The sequence below is a fragment of the Glycine max genome, chromosome 20 (genome assembly GCF_000004515.6).
Source record: "Glycine max cultivar Williams 82 chromosome 20, Glycine_max_v4.0, whole genome shotgun sequence".
NCBI lineage: Eukaryota > Viridiplantae > Streptophyta > Magnoliopsida > Fabales > Fabaceae > Glycine > Glycine max.
Genome location: NC_038256.2, coordinates 1,227,827 through 1,247,606, shown reverse-complemented (window position 1 = coordinate 1,247,606; position 19,780 = coordinate 1,227,827). Strand labels below are relative to the sequence as shown.

The following is a 19,780-nucleotide window of genomic DNA, read 5'->3' as shown; positions in this document are numbered from 1 at the left end:
AGAAATGCTCTTTTTTGCCTCTCTGGGATTATATGAAATTAGAACATCAATCAAATATGCTAAATCAAAAGTAGACTCATTAATCTGGGTAAGGGGAACCCATTTTCATTTCCAGATTCTACGTTTTCCTAATTAACACTTCAGAGTAACTAATCAAACTTTTAACCACTTCCATTGTTTTTTTAACTGAGTCTGATTTAAGCACATATAAAGGCATCAACCAAATTGCACATCTCATTTTTTGGTGATGTCTCACTGTACAATCATAAAGCAATATAACTAAAGTTCGCTTTTAAAAGGAATACGACAAAGTATAAATCATCCTCTTGTGTATATCCAAGAATTCCTTTTAGTGGTCCCTCTCCTAATGTTTGAGAACATATACTATATCATATATCACTTTGTGACTAGGTTTAAAGTTGTTTCTCGACAATTCAGTCAAGAAAAAACGTTATATATTTAAGGCTAGGAACATACAAACGGACTAATCAAAATAAGAATCTGAAGACTAGGGGTGGGTAAGCGGGTCGGTCCGCCCCGCGTAAGGTTCGCCCGCATTGGCAGCGGACTGGGCCAGTCCATTCCGCTTCTTACACGAATCAAATAAATTGGTCCGTCCCCGCTCCGCGGATCACGCGGGTCAAGCGGGCTGATCTGCGGGTCTAATTTTAAAAGAATTTCAATTTTAATAAAAATACAATACAATGAAATTAAGTTCAATACAAATGTAAATAAAATCTCAATAATTAGTCAATTACATCAATAAAATAAATATTGTCTTGACAAAAGAAAATCCAAGCAATAAATCTAAAATATGAAATTTAAACATCTCCAACAACAAATAATTCCATATTTGAAGTAGCTTGAGCCTTCTCAATGTGAGCTATTTTTTATAATAAAAATATATTGAAATATCTTTAAAAATATTTATTTAACAATTATTTTTGGCTTAAATGATAAGAATTGATATTTTTATTATTTATAGCTTGCAGATATGAAAACGATAAATTAAAAGAGAAAAAGATCGAGAAAATATCAAAAGGAAGATTTTTAGCATGTTATCACTTATCTTTTTTATCTTAATCTTTTATTTCTATTATCTTTTGTTTATCTTATCTTATCCTTTTTATCTTTATCATCTTTTATTTTTATCTTTAAATCTTTATCTTATCTAATATATTTAAAGTTTAAAGTGAAAAAGAAAAAATCAAACCTAATATAAATTGGGTCAAAGCCACATAAATCAAACTTAATGCGGGCTGCGGGCAACCCACGGACCCCGCGGGCCAAATCCGCATAGTCCACAGGTTAAGCGGGACGGGCTTAAAAATATGACATAACCATAGACCGTTTAAAAAAATTGGTCCGCAACCCGCATGGACCGCGGGCCAGTTCATTGAGAGTCCGTTTACCCACCCCTACTGAAGACCTGCTCAATGTTTGAGAACTTTTGCCCTACCAAGTTACCATTGAAATAAAATGTGCACATTTAATCACTGAAGGAGAATTAAGAAACATTGACTTGGCAACATACTTTGATTGGTTATTTGGTAGAATTAGGATATCCCTAATACAACTGAGCAAGACACCAATGATATACTAGGACTACTAAGAGGTACAACCAGAGAATTATTTCCTCGTTCATTTTTATTTGTGGGATTTTTTAAGATTTTTTTTGTTTTTATTTGGTAAAGTTTAAGATCACATTAATTACTCTTTTATCAATTATATCCTTATTTATTTTTTTTCCTTAATTAATTTACATATACATTCATGGTGGAGTGAAAAGAGAAATGGATGAAATAAAAAACTTCACAATTATTTTATTAGAATCGAGAAAATTAATTACATTTTTTGATTTCTACATAAAAATTTTAAACGACAAATAAAAATGAAAGAAAGTAGTGTTGAGACTTAAACTACAAATAATTTAACCCAATTGTAATGGAGGAAATTCTATCTCTTCCCATCTTTTTTGTTTTATTTTTTTTAGAAAAATATTTTTTTCAAGACTTATAATTTCTGAACTATATAAAAAGGAAACTACACTAGAGAAATTTTTGGAAATTTTTGTCACCTGGGATAAAAAAAAGTAAAATTTACGGAAAATAAAACGTGAGTCGGTGAGTGAAGTGAAGGAGGTTTCCTTGAAAGGTTGCAAACAAGAGAGAGCCACACAAAGGACAAACACCCCACACACAGTTGCTTCCTGCACCTCCTAATTGCTCCCTGCACCTCTTTTAAGCTTCCCGAACCTATAAAGAAAATTACTGAAATCTGGTGCAGGATATAATTTCCCCACAAGGATTTGGTTTACAAAAGCTAATATTGGGTTGGGCCTCAGGTCCAGAAAGCGAAACCCGACCCAACCTATAAAGAAAATTACTGAAATTTATCACACTCGTAACACCGTTGTTCGAAACTTCAAATCAAAAAAAGCTCAGAGAACCCATCCCGCCGCCGCCGTGTACTCCGACCGCCACCTCCATTCGCCGATGTACTCTCAATCCCTTGGTAATTATTGATTTCTTCTATTATCCTTTGAGTTAAAGTCGAAGGAGTGCGATTATTCTGATTTGAGAAGCAAAAATACCAAAGAGTGAAGAAAAGAAAAGAAAAAATGCTGTACATAATTGGTTTAGGGTTGGGTGATGAGCAAGACATCACTCTCAAAGGCTTGGAAGCTGTGAAGAAGTGCAGCAAGGTTTACATGGAAGCCTACACTTCCCTCCTCTCCTTTGGTCTCTCCACCAATGGCATCTCCAACCTGGTACCAATCTATCTATCAACCATTCCTTTCTATTAGGAGAATAAGAATCTGTTAGTTAGTTCGTTAATCACTTAATTTTTTATAGTCCTATACTCAGTTGTCAGCACTATTAGTGTAATTAGGATCACCATATGTTAGTTAATCCCTTAATTCGTTATAGTTCATTGCTTGTTAATCACCATATATAACTTTTACTTATTTGATCTTTCTATGGAAGTCCTCTTTTATTCTTTGAGCTCTATTATGATGTGTGGCTACATGACTTGCATCTCTTGTCAAAATATTCTGATATTTTCCTTTCATATGCGTGTTTCCTTCTACTTGAATTTACACTTTTTTCATCTCCTTTTACAATCACTAGGAAAAACTATACGGTAAACCCATTATTCTTGCTGACAGAGAAATGGTAGAAGAAAAGGCTGATGAAATTCTCTCTGAAGCTGATCATGCCCATGTTGCTTTCCTTGTTGTTGGGGATCCTTTTGGGTATGCTATTACTATGCCTCTACTTCCTTGCTTTTCTCTATCCAGCACTTGCATTGCTTTACTCATACGCTGTTGTATAATATTAGTAAGGCTTTGATTCTGTTTTTTTCCCAGGGCTACCACTCACACTGACCTGGTTGTTCGAGCAAAGAAGATGGCAATTGAAGTCAAAGTAGTACACAATGCATCTGTGATGAATGCTATTGGAGTTTGTGGTCTACAGCTTTACCGTTATGGGGAGACCGTTTCTATACCATTCTTTACAGAGACTTGGAGACCTGATAGCTTCTATGAAAAGATTCAAAGAAACCTATCAATGGGACTGCACACGCTTTGCTTGTTAGGTAACTCTCTATTATTTGTTGTTTAAACTTTAAAATGTTGCTTGTGTTAGAATTTTTTGTGTGCATACGTTAAAAATATAAATCCAACATAGGTATTTGCTTATATGGAACCTGTGTATGAAATGCATTAGTCTGATGCAGCAGGTCTTTGCTTATATCATATAATGAAATAGTGATTATGTTGTGAGTGCTTCTTCTTGCATTTGCGGATCAGTGAACTAAAAACTTGTTTACTAAACTTATTATCTTCTACTTCTTGGAATGGAATCCAAAGCCTAGAGTGTCATATAAATATCTAGAAGATAGTTAGCCAAAAAATTTGTTACTTTATTCAAATAAATGTTCAAATGATTGTACCATCTGAAGTTGATGACAGTTTTAGAGGAAAACTTTCTTCTTTGATAGTGTACTAGAGATTCTTCCTCTTTGTTTCTTGAGAAAGCTAATATGATTTCTGATTTGGTATGGTTACAGATATTCGTGTGAAGGAACCCACACTAGAATCTTTGTGCAGGTTGGTTTTCTAAGTGGCCCTTTTTTTTTATTATTTCCTGTTGCTAATGTACTTTTTTAAGTGATAAGTATGGGTTGCTAAAGTTCTCTATCATTCTAGTGTTCTGACTGGTATCATGATATTCAGTGAATTGTTCTAGTTATATGTTTTTCTCCATACTGCATATTCTTTGTTTTTATTTATCTTTTTTATTTGGTTGTTTCAGAGGAAGAAAAGCTTATGAACCACCCAGATATATGACAATAAACACAGCCATTGAGCAGCTCTTGGAGATTGTGCAAGCACGTGAAGAACCTGGTGAGTTCCTCGTGCTTTTACATCACTCTAGGCATAAATTTCTAGTGTAAATTATTTGCTTCTTGATTGTACTAATTCTGAAGATATAAACCTTTCAAATTTGATCTGGATTGTAATTATTTGGTGGAAACATTATAATAAGCTCATTTTGTGCTTTTTTAAATATATTGTGCTATCAAACAGTGGAAGTTCCTTCATTGGAAAACAACTAGCAAAATGACTGTTTTCCTTGTTTTTAAAGTTTCACCTTGTCTTTCTTGTGGATCAGAGATGTGTGTGCCATTACTTCCATAATAGTATTTGCTCATTAGAATCCAATCTTCACTGCAGCAAGAGTTTTTATATAAATGGACTTCCTATTATTTCTCATTAGAAATATAACTATCTAGTTAAAAGTACCTTTCCCCTCTTTGCCTTGCAGCATATACTGAGGATACCGAGTGTGTTGGGCTTGCACGGCTTGGGAGTGAAGATCAGATGATAGTAGCTGGAACAATGAAGCAGTTGCAGATGGTTGATTTTGGAGCACCTTTGCATTGCCTTGTTATAACAGGCCAGACCCATCCTGTGGAGGAAGAAATGCTGTATTTTTACAGATGCAGGACATCGATACAACATTAAGACAGCAGCACCAGTTTAATTTAGCAAAAAAGACTTGTTTGTTTCTTTTGAAGGAACCCTTGTATTTTTGTTCTTCCTGTAAAAACTTTTTGGTTGCTAATCAGGGCCAAAATTTAACTAAATTCATTGGTGGCTGAAAAATTATGGGTAGCGGGCTTTGAAGAACTAGGTTTTGAAATATTGTTGTGCATGCTGCTTATGGTCTGTTTGGTAGAGGCAAAAGATGGTAGAAAAGGAGTAAAACGAATACTAAAAATTTGTGGAGACTTTTACTCTATTTTAATTTAAAATTTTCATTTCTTTTTCCTTTCATTTTTTTTTTCACTCTACCAAACAGTGTTTTCTAAAGATAAAAGCTATTTTTTATCACGGCAATTTTTACGGTGGACATGTGAAATAGGTGGTCCACCGATAGACCAGCACAAAAATTATGAACAGTAGCTAAAACTATTAATTTAAATTTAGTAAATATTAATTATACCCTAGTTGCATGCCATAGGATTTAAATTAAAAGAATGAATGTTTCAGATTGTGTTGGTATTTTATTTTTTAAAAGTTTTTTCTTAACATGTTTTTATCCTGAATTGACATTTTTATCCTAGAACTGTGGACGTTTAGTTCCAACCTCTCCTAAGAACAGGAGACATTTGATTCAACTGAATTGACATTTTTAAAAATCATTCCATAATTAAACGAGTCACTTTTAGATTAAAATTATCTAACAACCTTTGCAGGACAGCTAACAAGTGACGTCGATCCCTTTTGTTTTTCATTGATGTATTGTTACAACAATATTTTAACGAGAAAATATATTTTGGATCCCTTTTAAAATATGTGAAATTCAAAATTGGTCCTTCTAAAATTTTGCACCCATTTCAATCCCTCTAATATTTTATCATGTTATTATCATCCAATATGATGATGTTAATTTCTTTATTTTAACATGTATCACCATAAAACATAAAATTTCTTTTTAAAATTGTTGTTCAAATGCCTCAGAAAATATTTATATTCAATCCTGTTTGTCATTTTTTTACCTACCAAATAAATATTATTAATGCGGTACAAGCACTGCCAACAAGAAAGAAAAAGTTCCAGCAATGTGAAGTACAATTGTTGAGAACAACAACAAAGTACTGACCAAAGATGTCCATGCATACAAGAAGCATAACCCACTCTAAACTCAATCATGCATCATATGAAACAATGTATCCTATCGCCCTACAAAACATCTTCCATTATCTACAACATTGAAGTAGAGAAATGTGAGGTAGTGTCTTACCAAATTTAACTTCTCTTAAGGTATGGAGTACACTTCAAAAATAAAAAAAAGAGTGCAACGCAACAATTGATTATGAAACAGATGTGCAAAGTATTTTTTACATAATGCTAATCATTCCCCCATTCTATAATCATAGTATCTGCTGAGATGAGGCAGATGCACACCATAATACACCATACAGCAATAACTTCAAAAAATGTCAGCATCTTTCATAATTACAATGCCCTCAATCCTCGTCTTAAGCATTTTTTTTTCTGGCAGATTCATGATCAAGTGCAAAGAGAAAGCATCAGTGAATGTACTTTTCAACATATGAACTTACCTGAAGTTCAGAGATCAAGTGTAAACCATCATATGCAACATCTTTGCACTTGAATTTTAGTTTATGAAGCAAGATATTGTTCAAATAATCTAGAGACACAAACAATTGAACTTGCCAGTGCAAAAAACTATCACACTCATCGTAAAATCTAACAGGTATAGCAACTTGTAAGTTTTCAATGGCTTTAAAAACAGGGACCGCAACCATTGTTTTGGCCACAGCATCATGGTTTTGTTAACTGTCCGCGATCGCAAAACAACCTCAACTAGGACAGTATCAACTGCATTTGTCTGTGATTTGCCGTGATATTAACAAACGCTACAAAACCGTAACACGACCTATATTTAAAACCTTTAAAAGCAAAATCAGACAACAACCAAGCACAAACAGGGACAATCTAAGATGAAAAAAAAAACAATTTTAATTGCAACTCACAAGATCAGAAAGGAAACAAGCCCACTAAACTACATCAATTTCTTATACTTGAATCTCTTTCGAAATTTTAAAAATTTCATACTAAATGGATTGATTGCAGAACACAATTAGGGTTTCCATTGGGCGTAGAATTAAGGAGATGGAGAATTCATTGTGTGTAAGAGAGGGTAAGTGGGAACTGCAAACTCAAACTAGGGATTAGGGTTTGAGTTTTCTTTGAAAGAGGAACTGAAAATACATAATGGGGCTAAGGGGAATGGTTGTTTCCGAGAGTATTGTGAGTTATATAGTTTGAGAGTGTGAATGCGTGACCCGGCCTAGGAACTACCTTTTGGGCCAGAAATACTGAATTTGAGTCTGGCCCATGATGTTTTTATAAAAATAATAATGTAACTAGTTTTTTTTGTCAAATAATAAAATAATTATATATATAAGTACAGGAATTAAAATTTGGATAAACGTAATTATATAGAATTAACTTTAAGCAAATATGAATTTAAAGTAACATGATATTTTTTGGATAATAAATATTAGGAAAATGATTTTAATAGAAAATGGTGCTTGAAAGCTTACTATCAAAATTGAAAACTTATTTTTTGAGCTTTAATGTTCATATCTATTTTTTTTTTTTGTGTAGATCTCTTTTAGTTTTGTAATTAATTATATTAATATTTGTATAAAATAATCATTTAATAATAAATATTAATATTTGCAACTTTTTTAACAATAAAATTGATAATTAAAATACTTGCGTAATATATTGGTTTTTGAAATAAAAGACAAGAAATTAAATAAAGTTTTTTTAGTTAAATAAAATATACCATCATTTGGGTTTTTTTCTTTCTTTCTTCTTATCCATTTTTAAAAAAAAGTCTTGTCCAAATTGAAGTGAGAAAGTTATGAGAAAATGGAGAAGCAACTCAAATCAGAGGTGGCATCAACTTATAAGAAAATACGTGGAAAGCAGACATAACAATCACTTTAAAGAATCACTGCAATAATGGGCTCCCAAGCAAGAATACTTGGGCATAATGCCAACTTTATGTTTTAACCTTTTCTCATTAGATTAAGTACTTGTTTAAATTTAAACAAGATTTTTTTAAGAATCAGACAAAATTGGCTTCTTAGAAAAATAGAAAACTATTTTTTTATTAAAAAAAAGTTTAAACAGACACATGAAAAAAAAAGAATAAAAGCTTAAACAAACGGGCCTAAACTATCCTCTGCTCCTAACTCAGATTCAGAAGGTATTACAAGTTACAACACCAAATGCAGTAACCAAATTCAGGAGGTATTACACATCGATAGAAAAAAATGCAGACTGAACCAGTAAATTCAACTGTATTAAACATTCCAAATTATTAACCTCAGTGTAAAAAGAATTCGTTATGTTTGTCAATGTACAAAAGGAAGCCAAGCCATTTCATAAGAAAGAGGGATTTAGAATTGATACAAGCAAGGACAATGCTTGCAGGATTCTAAAGTCTATAGTTTTTCATCTATCTAACTGTGACACAAGATATTTATCTAGCTTGAAACCAGACATCTCAGCTTCCTTGCAGAGCTCTTTGCACTTTGCTATCCTCCCAGAGGCCATGTAGATATGAAGCATGTCCTTGTACAAGCCAAAAGAGGGAGAAAATCCAGCCTCTTTAAGTTTTGAAAAATATCTCGTGGCCCTAGATAGATCATTCAAAGCAACAAACAGTTTTATTACCACGCAATAAGCTGGAAGGTCAAAAAGACAACTTGAAGACTCCATCTCCCAAACTACAGCCAATGCCTCTCTGTATTTCTTTTCTGTGTAACGACTGTGAATCACAGAAGTGAACATAACTACGCTCGTATGATAGCCAGACTGTTTGAACCAACTAAACAGGCACTCGACTACTTCAAATTTCCCCATCTTAACGCAGACTTTCATTATTGCAGTACAATCTTGCTGGCTTAAATTCAATTCATCGCGTTCTGCAAGTTCATCTAACAAGGGCAACACATGCCTGTGTCTGTCAGGGTTCTTTCCAAGTTCTAATATTAGCTTAGCATATATGCTGGAATCCAACATTCTTTTATCCCTTCTGGCAACTATTAGAACCTTCCATGCAAGCCTAAGGTTTCCTCCTTTTATAAAACCCTTAATCATTGCCTCCAACACAACACGACTTGCCAAACCAGTATACTGGTTTAGGTTGAATGGAATTCTTAACTCATGGTTCCTGGCCAAGACCTCGACAGTTGAGGCCAGAATCCAATCATCTGGGAAGAGATGAGGTTGATTTTGTGCCCATAAGAATGTTTGCAGAGCTCTCTCAGGGAATCCCATATGACCTAATTCCCTTATTGTCAATGACAAGGACCCTTTCCTCAGGAACTGCACCCACTTTCCAAGAATTTTAGATACATCTTCATCTGGACCAAGCCTACTTATTTCTCTTGCCAACCCAACTAGGAACCTCGGGCTTTTATACACTTTCTTAGCCATAGAAGCCCGGGAAGAAACCACAGCAGGAGCTGTCAATTTTACTTGTGTTTTTGGTGTAGGTAGCCCCAAAGGTCGAAGCTTGTAGGGAACTGGAAGAGGAAGAGGCCTTTCTCGATCCAATTTTCCAGGTTTTTGCGGAATTCTACCTTGGAAAAGTGATGAGATGGCTTCAAGCTCATCTGATTCCCAAACAACACCAATATTTCCATCCTCCTCTTCATCATTCTCTTCATTGCTATCCATATCATCCTCAGTTGGTTTAGAGGTGGTGCTAGGCTTCTTCAAGAACAGATTAACACCAAACTCTGGAGGTTGCTTGGGACGTGGTCGATACCGATTATCCTTTGATGGTTTTCTCCTTTTTGAATGTGCTACTAAAGTGACTCTGCTGTAGTTGCACAAAGTTCTTCCCACCGGAATAAAATGCACACAAGGAAACGACACTGTGCAGTCCATTATTCAGAAGTAGGAATTAAAAATGTGCCTGTTGCATTGTCATTCAGAACCTGCAGAGAAAATTATCCTCATATAAGTATATAAACATCTCAATGACCTAGCAGGACTTTCATCAAACAAAAGGTGCGCATATTGCAGTACCTTGGAACCAGCGGAATTTGTCATTTCTTTGTGGAAAAAATTCAACTTGCCAAATGGGGTGACAAATTCCAATTGCCTGAACACAAAAACGGCGTTTATTTCATTTGGGTTGGGTTCATATACATCTTCGACCTTTTAGCACCTAGCTCTGCTGTCTGCCTGTCACTAAACGGCAACACTATATTAATTTTCTTTCTCTCCCAAGAGATTTTTTCGTTCTCAAATTGCAATTGATGAATAAACTATTAATTAGGTTCGTTGCAATTCACCAAAATTTATAGAGAACTGAACATAAGTGCTATTAGGCATTAAGAGAAATCCCTGAAAATAAAGAAAATAAGTGGAGAGGGTGAGTGTACCTGGGCAAGAGCGTATTTTTTAGAAGAGAGGTGTCAAGGGATGATAAGGGTCTATGTTACCTCCAGAGAGAGAGTTTCGATTTGCTCGAAGTTATAGCCCATTTCTACATGCATAGCTGTGGAGGGGGAAATGATAATGGAAAAGGCTTATAAATGCTTTAATTTCATCATTTAATTTTAAAAAATAGAGTAAATTACAAAAAAAATTCATGGATTTGTTCTATTTATACATATTTTTTCTCTTTCTAAAATTATTACATTGACATTTTATATTGTAACGATGTTAAATTATGGTTTAAAAATTAAGAGATATACACATTAAATTTTAATTCATTTTTAAGAAAATCCAAAATTGTTCATGATTTTTAAGTGATCCAAATAGAGTTAAATTTTTGTCCCATGCTACTCTGCTAGGTCGTCTTCTACGTGCAGCTAAAGGTGGAATTGAACGTTCCTTGTTCATCGTTGTCGCCTCGTCATCCTGTTCACACCCGCGGTGGTGGTTTCTCCTCTGCGTTCCTCTTTGCATCTCTGGTGGTGTTAGGTGTGCTCCCGTTTGTTGTGTGTTTAAAGTTATTTTATATATATCTCTCGAGATTTTCAAAATATTACATATGTATCCTATAAAGTTTTTAAAATGTTACACATGTACTCCTGTCTTTTACAAATAATACACGTATCTCTTTTTGTTTTACAAAAATTACATTCAATATCTTTTTTCCTTCTCACTTGTTGAAATGTAAAAAAAAAAAAAAAAATACAGTTGAACAATTGAACATCGTTAAAAATGAAAAGGAAAATCAACACCATAAACTTTAACTCACCAAAACAAATTGGCACCAATTTCACCATAGAAAGCAATGGTGTGACAAAAAAATAGGGATTTTAAACAAAAAAGGAAGGAGATGAGAATAATTTTGAAATTAAAATTTTCACAAAAATGATGTCAACCATGTGATCTAAAAAATAAATGAAATTAACATTATTAACAATGAAGGGCATGCAAGTGTAATAAAATCACAAAAGTTAGCAATTTTTGTGCAATGTCAAAAAATGAAGAAAAGATGTGTATAAATAGTACATACAATAAGAAAGGTGATTGTAATTTTCTCAAAAAAATATTTTAATTATATTTTTGTTGTCCAATTGAGATTGACAGTTAAGATTATAAATAATCATAGGATGTCATGTGCACATCAACTTAACGTCATCAATCTTAATTGAATAAAATAAACATAATTGAGATATTTTTTAAAATTAAATGATCAAATTGAAACGTTAAAAATTTTGGAATCAAATTGACATATTTTAAACAATGTAGACTAAATTGGTAACTAAATCTAAGGGGAGCCAAAATTTGTGATTTAGGGCCAATTTTCATTCAGTTTTTTTTTTTAATTTTAAATTTTTAAGAAAAAAATAGTAAACTACCACTTTCGTCTTTCTTACGACACATTGTTACAATAAATTCGGAAATGGGATGAATGTTAAATAAATCTCACAGGTCACAGCTTAAATTTCGTTTTCTCAAAAAAGAAAAAAAAAACTCACTTTCAAAAAGATCAATGAAAATGTCTAGCAACACTTTGTAAAATGGCATGATGCTAAAGAAAGATTACTACGTATGTAATGAACAACTCAAACAACAATCAATCAAACAGGCATATTCAAAGCATTTTAGCTAAACATAATATCAATTTTGAATTACCAACACATAGTCCTATATTAAAGAGACCTTGATAGAGTCTTGAGCAATTTTTTGTAGTTTTTCTTTTGTAATTCCTGCTGGATTAGATTTAGGCTAGCAACAACTCAAATTGAAACGACCTTAAGCATTCCATAATGAATGTTAGTAAAACAGTACTAAATGTAAAAGAGCTCACAGAAAACAATAAATATGAGTAAGGCAGTTTGGTTGAATTAGAGAACAAGGTGGTATAGACACACACACACACAAAAAAGACAATTGAAATTCTCACTATGGAGAGGAAAGAATTCATCAAAAGTGAAGAGAAAACCCTGTCATGGAAGTAAAAGTCTTTCCTATTGATGGAGAAAGCCCCTCTAACGGGGTTGTTTCTGCATTGCTCCTGAAGAACTTGCACTACAAATATACAAGAGTTTTGGAGAAAGCCCTATAATTATATTAGTTAAATTAGTCTGTATTGACACTAACTCATTAGTAAAGTTGTGAACTGTGATGTAACATGTAGTTGTAGGGGTGGATACATGGTTTGGACTTGGATATACAGTTTCTTCAATCTGCATACCATACAAGTTAAGACTAATTAAAATATTGATCCATTTAAACATGAATTATTCAGTCTAGTTCATTTAACTTGTGGTTTAAATGAGTTGAGTTCTCAAGTTAATGGGGCAACTCACATAACAATTGCAATTTTAAATATTATTTTTTATAGCTTTATTGATGTATTTAGATATTTACTACTACTTGCTACTTGTGTAGTGTATATTCTCTTTCTTAGTATTTGAATATTTATAATTCCTTTATGTAAAAAATCAGGGATATTATTTTTTGCTTTATTTGATGTTTGAGTGATGTAGATAAAGTTTTCTTTTAAATTTTATTAATCATTGATTCATTTATATTTTATTTTATTTAAAGTTAATATTATGCTTACATGGCTTACCCCCATTCTTATGCTTGACTAGAAATTTTGCTTGCTTCACTTGAAAGTTAAATTGAAACTTCCAGGCAAATTCATTCCTCTTTCACCCTCCTATTTCTGCCCCTACCTTTGTCTCATTTCCCCTTTCCTTACTGCAAGTTCGAGAGATTTATTTTATCCATGTTTTTTTTTTTACTTTTCATATTTTCAATCATTTCTGTTTTTTGAAATTTGGCACAAACTTTTAATTTTCATTAAAAATGAAAAAAATAAAAGCAAATGTCTACCAACATAAGAATTCAAATAGATTACATAGATATTCAATTCAAAAATAACCAGACAAATTTATAAGATTTTCATAAATTCTATTGATAAATATTAATTATGAATATTAAAAAAATAAGTACATGCATATATTAACTTTATAAAGAAACCCTTATCCTCAAAATATATACTCACAAGTTGTACACTTTTTTTTACTTGATAATACTTATATTTTCACTATTATTAACAATTATTCTATTTAAGTCTCTTAATATTTTTAACTCAAATATTATCTTTTAATTTTTTTAATTGTTATAATTAAGTTTTTTCATAAGTACCCGTCTACTTAAAGCTCTCAAATCATCATTTTAGAAAAGAAAATAATGTGGGTTTATATGAATTTTGAGAAGGAAATTATTTGAATAGACATGAAGTGAAATAATGTGATCATTCATAAATGAATACACATTAATTGAAATTATGTCTTTTTATAAAATAATATAAATTAAAATAAAACGATTCTTCATATAACACATGAAGTAAAAATATATACATGAATTACTTGAGTGAAATAACTCATTAATAAATTTGTCAGAGAATCGATCATGTTGATTTTTTCTCTTAATTCACAATGTTTGAATTTGAGTTTCATTCCACTCAAATAACTACTTGTTGGTAGAATAATATAATCTTTAATACATTATTTGAATTTACATGATTTTTTATGTATAAATAAATAAAAAATCTGTAAGAACGAACAAGTTTTATTCTACTCCTATTTCATGTTCTGAATACACTCATAAATTCACTTGTCTTTATATATATATATATATGGAAGAGAGACGAAAGCAAAATTATCAATACGTAAAAACCATCCTTATAAAAAATTCTTATTCTTAATATAAAATTAAGAACGATCAACTAAAGTAGAAAGTGAAGAAAAATAAAACAAAAAGAAGGAAGAAATTAATTAGAAGGACAACAACATATAAAACCATCCAAAGCAGGTGAAACATATAGCGCAATAGCGGTGGTGACACTATTCTAATAATTATAGCATTCAGACAAAAATGCTCAATTCAACAACATTTTAATTAAATTTACAATCAATTACATTACATCATCCGACACCAAGCAAAATTTTCGTTCTTATCTTTTTTGTTTTTTCTCTTTACAACCTCTTCTAGTCCAAAATTCATCTAATCATACCTCCTATGTTTTTCCCCTTCCCCTGCAGAATCACATACACAGACACAATCCACAGCCACAACAAGAGATGTAACATATTTTCTCAAACACAACATAAACGTTAATAAATTACCATTAAATTTACCCACTAAGATTATCCTAATAACGGAAAATTGAAATAATATGCATAAGATTATAGTTTCGAACTTCTGTGAATATTATATATATAAAAAAATCATTAAAATTTAAATAAAAAAAAAGAAATTTTCATTAAATTAACAAGCATAAAATTAAGAGTTCAGATAGTACATGAAGATTTTGATCATGATTCATGAGAGTTATACAAAGAGAAGAAGCAAAGATGAAGATAATAGACTAGTAATAGCAACCATCCCTGTCCATTTGTGCATAGTGGTTGTTGACGCTGAATTATCTTCTGGCTTGTGAGGAGGCTTTCTGTAGTAGAATGGAAAGTAGGGTAGAATAGGGTCCGGTGGTGGTGGGGTGCCAAAACCACCGCCACCGCTACCGTCGTTGCCGCCGACACCGCCGCCGCCGAAAGGTGGTGTGGGGTAATAAGGGTAATTCCCGGAAGGTGGTGGATATAGTAATCCGGGTTGAGGTGGAGCTGGTGGAACAGTGGAACCACCTGAAGGAGTTGTGGGAGTAACCGTTCCAATGGGTGGTGGGTAACATGGATAAGGGCATGGAGGGTTGTCGGATTTTGAGGTTGTTGGAAAACAAAGGAGTATAATTGAGAGCAAGATGAGAGTAGTGGATGTTGTTATTGTTGCTGGGTTTTTTGGGTGAGTGGAGGACATGTTTGGATGGGAAAAAAGGAGGAAAAAAAATAGGGTGGGGGAAGGAACCAAGTGGGTGTGACTTGTGAGTGAGAGAGAGTGAATAGAATTAAGGTGAGGAAAGAAAGAAGTGCGTTTGAAGAAATGTGTGTGTGGTGAACTGGTGGTCTTATTGGATGGCTACGTGTGTTATGTCATATTTTCAGCAACGGAAAACAATGCTACATATTGCTAAGAATTGAAAGTGAAGTTATAGCGACTTGGATGTGATTAAGGAGAAGTCAAGCATGTACTTCGGAGATGTTAAAATTTTTGGTCATGGTAATTAATGACACTACTTAAATGAACTTTGCTTTAGTTAGTTGGTGCCTTTTTTAGGTTTAGCTATTCATTGTTCTCAAAATAATGATTAAGAAAATTTTAGTAAAAAATTCGGTTTATTGAGTTGTTAATTATTACGTACCCTAATGGTAATAAATAGATACCAAAAACGGTTTAGTTGCATTTAATTGGACAGAGGAAAAATCAAAGTGGAGTTGGTGATGGGTGGTGAGGCTGCAGGACAGCAAACTCCTTCATTTGAGGTATTGGAAATTAAGATTAGTATAGAAAAAACACTTGTATTGTTTGTTTACAAAGAATAATAATGATTGCACATGATATGCCTACGACAAAAAGGAAGGATTCATAACAAAACCCATGATGTTATAAAATACGATCAAACTCTGGTCTCAATTGATTGTAAACAAAAGGGTGGGGGTTGGTTCAATAGAAAGAAACTTCCATTTTCAATTTTCAAATGTTATTTCAATAGCATCTTCAAATTAAATGAAATTACTTAATTTGACAGGTCACAGCTAGCTTCAACTCTAAAAAGTAATATAAAAAAAAAAATAGACTCTTGCCACATATGCCTCGGGCCTTGAAGAATTATGTTTCTTCGAAATTAGAAGTATAATTAATATATTTAGCCAGGCCTACCTGACCAGCTAGGGGAGAAAATTTCTTGGAATTCAAACTTTATTTGAACTATATATGTACTTCTTTGATTTAAAGTACAATACTAAATCATTTGACGGGTATATGAACTTCAATTCAGTGCCCTTTCCTTCAATACTAATACATTAACTCTTTTTTTTACTAAGCTAAGTTCAAAATTTTAGCTAATATAATTTCAGTTAAGGGACATGCAGTTGTTATGGAGTGATGAACAAGACCAAAAACCCAATCAAGATAAATAAATGAAACAATAAATTTGAAGAGTATATGATAATTGATGAAGTTTTGATGTCCATCCCAAACTCCATTTGTGATTTTAGTAAAACTGCTCATGTTTTTTTTTATAAGTATCATATGCACCTTTTTCCATCCTTGATATTTTGGTGAAAATAATATATAGTATCATAGCAAATCATGCCTCGTATATATAGTGATATGATATGCCGAGTTAAGTTGTATGTTGAGCATGTAATAATGGATAGACAATGACATTATGGAATACACATCTTTTCATCAATAAACAAATCATCACAATGATGCACACTTTAATTTAATTTGTATGCTGTCATATTCATTAGTCACTAGTAAGGCCAGTTTATCTCCAAATGAATAGCAACTATATTCCCTCAATACTTTTTATAAAAAGGTGATACATTAAAGGATACAAGTATAAATAAAATATATATAATGAAAAGAAGGAAAAAATCATGAATTTAATGGTCATATACTGTAATTTTATATTATTATTTAATTATAAATTATTACTAATACGATCTTTAAAATAATTATCATAAAATTTAATAAATTTATTTTACATAAGTCTGTCATTAAATTACAGTGTAAATTATCTTACATTGTTACTCCATAAATTTTTTTTAGCAAAGTTAACATATAATATATATATATATATATATATATATATAAAATAAAAAGTTTATTTAGACTTTTTTTTCAAACTAAAAAGCTCGTTATTATTAATATAGCCTTTATTTTTATCTTTTCTTCACAAAATCTTTTTCACTAAAAGTACTCTTTGCTGAATAATGGAAGACCAAAAGCTATCTCGAGCCCCGGTCTTCACGCCATCATATATAAGTGAGATATTTGTATAATATTTTTTTGTTAGAAATGCTTGTATGGTACGAGTATAATTTTTTATTTATTATATTTTTATTATAATTTTTTATTTATTATATTTTTATTTTTAAGTGGAATTAATTTATATAGGTTTTATTACAATAGAACTCAATACAATTTTTTTAACAGAATACAATTTAATAGATTTTAGTTAATATAAAATATATTAGAAATATGACATATATATATATGTTGATGCTCGAGATATATTACACGACTTCTTTTCGTCTTTTAAGGAGAGAAAAATATAAATAAAACAGCACAACCCCCTCAAAATATAATATGCTTCGGATGGACCAAGTTACAAATCTTTCATCACAACTTTTTATGAAGGAAGCTACAAATTAAAGTACAAACTCAGCACACTCTATACTGATGTAATTTTTATTATAAATAAAGCTTCAAACTCTAAGGTCAATTTTGTCATTTTTATAATTTTTCTAATTCTTCAATGCAGTTATGTCTTAAGCACAATTATTTATTTGATAAACAATTACATTCATATATATATACTGTCATTGAATTAACTATACTTTAGTTATCGAAATAAGAACTTGGATGAAATGGTCCCAACCACATTATAGACTAAAAGTTCAGTTTCTTTCATCATAATATGTAGAGACCTAACTGTTACTGTTATTGCATCTAATTATCTAAATATAGATTAGTTATGAACTTTTCTAGGTATAGATTCTTGGATTTAATCAAAACAGGGTTGTTTCGAGGACTGGGAGAATCAAATCATAGAGGGAGCATGTGGACAATACGCAAGAAAGAAAATTGAAGCTAGTGTCCAATTTGCTGACTTCACAAGTGTAATACAAATCACCAAAACCCATTCCATACGCAAGAAAGAAAATTGAAGAACAGCTGGAGAAAAAAAAATAATGTGTGAGAATGAATGATTAGACGCGTGCCCCATAACCGAAACACCATGTTGTGTCACATAGCCTCACTTTGTTGGCTGCTACAATGAAAGAAAGCTGCAATGCCTAATACTTTAATGTTCAATATTTGACCCAAATGTCTACATTCAAATAATACTTATAATAGTGAACTTGGTTTTTTCTTATGGTGCTTAATAAGAATTTAGTCCCAAATATTAAGTAAAACGAATTTGGGTTAAAAATATCATAGCATCAACGAAATTAAAGGTGAATTAGGTGGGGGGGGGGGGGTGCTAATTTTTAGTTTTACTGAATCTCTTTGTGTAGGTGGAAAAAGACCATGCATGTAGTTGGTTTCTTGTTCCTAAACACACACTTATTTGACGTGTGATAGTGGTTATAGCTACCAATATGTGATTCCAAATCAGTTGAACATTTCAAAAGATTCTAATTAGTTTTGTTTTCTTCTTTGGGTTCATGCACATGTCTCTGAGTGCACAAGATTCCCATGCCAAATAAGCCATATATATTTAGTTCAAGATATTAGAATTAGAACCACAAGCTTTTACGGATGGATAACTCTTCAACTTGGTAAAAAAGGAAAAAATTAGTAAAACTTCTAACTCTTTTATGGATAATAAATTCAGAATTAAGTGACTCTTTGATTATTGTTTTTGAATACCATTTTCTATTTAAAAATGAAAAACGAAAATACTTACTATTTAAAATTGCTTTCAAAATTAATTTATTTTCATAATTAGTTTTCAAAAATCAAAAAGCTAGAAATTTCTAGGTTATTTTGGTTTTTATGATTATTTTTCTATTATTCATGTTATTTTTTGTACTTTTACATCTTGCTATATTTATGTTTTCTAAAAATCATTTAAAAATTGTCTTTATAATCTAAAAAAATAAAAACACAATCAAACACATCCTATTTAATTCTTCTAGATTATCATATTTGATCGACTAGAAAGATCTTTAAAAATATTTCAATATATATTATTTTTTAAACAAAATTTCAGTTAAAATTAATAAAAATACGAGTCTTGCTAATCAATATATTGGTTAAAAGCTACCCAAACTCCGATCCTCACCACTAAGTCGAGTAAAATGAGTTTAGGAAGTTTTTATTTGGAATTATGTTCAATACACTTAAAGTATTGGTTAACATTTTTCTTAAAAGAAATTATAAAATTACCTACAATAACTAATTCTTATACACTTAAAGTATTGGTTAACATTTTTCTTAAAAGAAATTATAAAATTACCTACAATAACTAATTCTTTAGTAGAAATGAACAATCATTGTGTATACAAGTGATGTAAAAATGTGAGCCAATCAAATGAATTATTTCCTTATGTT

At 31.6% G+C, this 19,780-nt stretch overlaps 3 protein-coding genes and 1 non-coding gene across 5 annotated transcripts; 1 reads left to right on the top strand and 3 right to left on the bottom strand.

The window, feature by feature from the left end:
* The first annotated feature begins 2,391 nt into the window (after positions 1 to 2,391).
* On the top strand, positions 2,392 to 5,173 carry LOC100787586 (probable diphthine methyl ester synthase). Its single transcript, XM_003555881.5, has 6 exons — positions 2,392 to 2,770; positions 3,132 to 3,256; positions 3,371 to 3,600; positions 4,075 to 4,114; positions 4,320 to 4,411; positions 4,833 to 5,173. Exons 1-6 carry the CDS (start codon positions 2,621 to 2,623, stop codon positions 5,030 to 5,032), a joined length of 837 nt encoding a protein of 278 aa, XP_003555929.1. The 5' UTR covers positions 2,392 to 2,620; the 3' UTR covers positions 5,033 to 5,173.
* Positions 5,174 to 6,599: 1,426 nt separating this feature from the next.
* LOC113000846 (small nucleolar RNA snoR101) lies at positions 6,600 to 6,663 on the bottom strand. Its single transcript, XR_003266167.1, has one exon. It is a non-coding gene; the product is annotated as a small nucleolar RNA snoR101 (small nucleolar RNA).
* A 1,738-nt stretch (positions 6,664 to 8,401) lies between these two features.
* Positions 8,402 to 11,070, bottom strand: LOC100775477 (pentatricopeptide repeat-containing protein At2g01860). Of its 2 annotated transcripts, none has more exons than XM_006605416.4 (3): positions 10,510 to 11,070; positions 10,151 to 10,315; positions 8,402 to 10,059 (listed from the first exon to the last, which is right to left on the bottom strand). In XM_006605416.4, the coding sequence occupies exon 3, from the start codon at positions 10,007 to 10,009 to the stop codon at positions 8,567 to 8,569; it is 1,443 nt and encodes a 480-aa protein (XP_006605479.1). In that variant the 5' UTR covers positions 10,010 to 10,059; positions 10,151 to 10,315; positions 10,510 to 11,070; the 3' UTR covers positions 8,402 to 8,566. The 2 variants fall into 2 exon arrangements, with proteins under 2 accessions (XP_006605479.1, XP_003556649.1); XM_003556601.5 differs by having other exon boundaries at positions 10,151 to 10,309.
* A 3,771-nt stretch (positions 11,071 to 14,841) lies between these two features.
* LOC100820386 (proline-rich antigen homolog) lies at positions 14,842 to 15,677 on the bottom strand. The gene has a single exon (XM_003556600.4). The coding sequence runs from the start codon at positions 15,410 to 15,412 to the stop codon at positions 14,930 to 14,932; it is 483 nt and encodes a 160-aa protein (XP_003556648.1). The 5' UTR covers positions 15,413 to 15,677; the 3' UTR covers positions 14,842 to 14,929.
* Between the last annotated feature and the right edge of the window lie 4,103 nt (positions 15,678 to 19,780).

Bases quoted from the DNA above. Each gene is read 5' to 3' on its own strand.
- LOC100787586 (XM_003555881.5), top strand. From the start codon at position 2,621: ATGCTGTACATAATTGGTTTAGGGTTGGGTGATGAGCAAGACATCACT. The intron at 3,257-3,370 runs GTATGCTATTAC...TTTTTTTCCCAG, and splicing joins GTTGTTGGGGATCCTTTTGG to GGCTACCACTCACACTGACC. The intron at 4,115-4,319 runs GTTGGTTTTCTA...TGGTTGTTTCAG, and splicing joins ACACTAGAATCTTTGTGCAG to AGGAAGAAAAGCTTATGAAC.
- LOC100775477 (XM_006605416.4), bottom strand. From the start codon at position 10,009: ATGGACTGCACAGTGTCGTTTCCTTGTGTGCATTTTATTCCGGTGGGA.
- LOC100820386 (XM_003556600.4), bottom strand. From the start codon at position 15,412: ATGTCCTCCACTCACCCAAAAAACCCAGCAACAATAACAACATCCACT.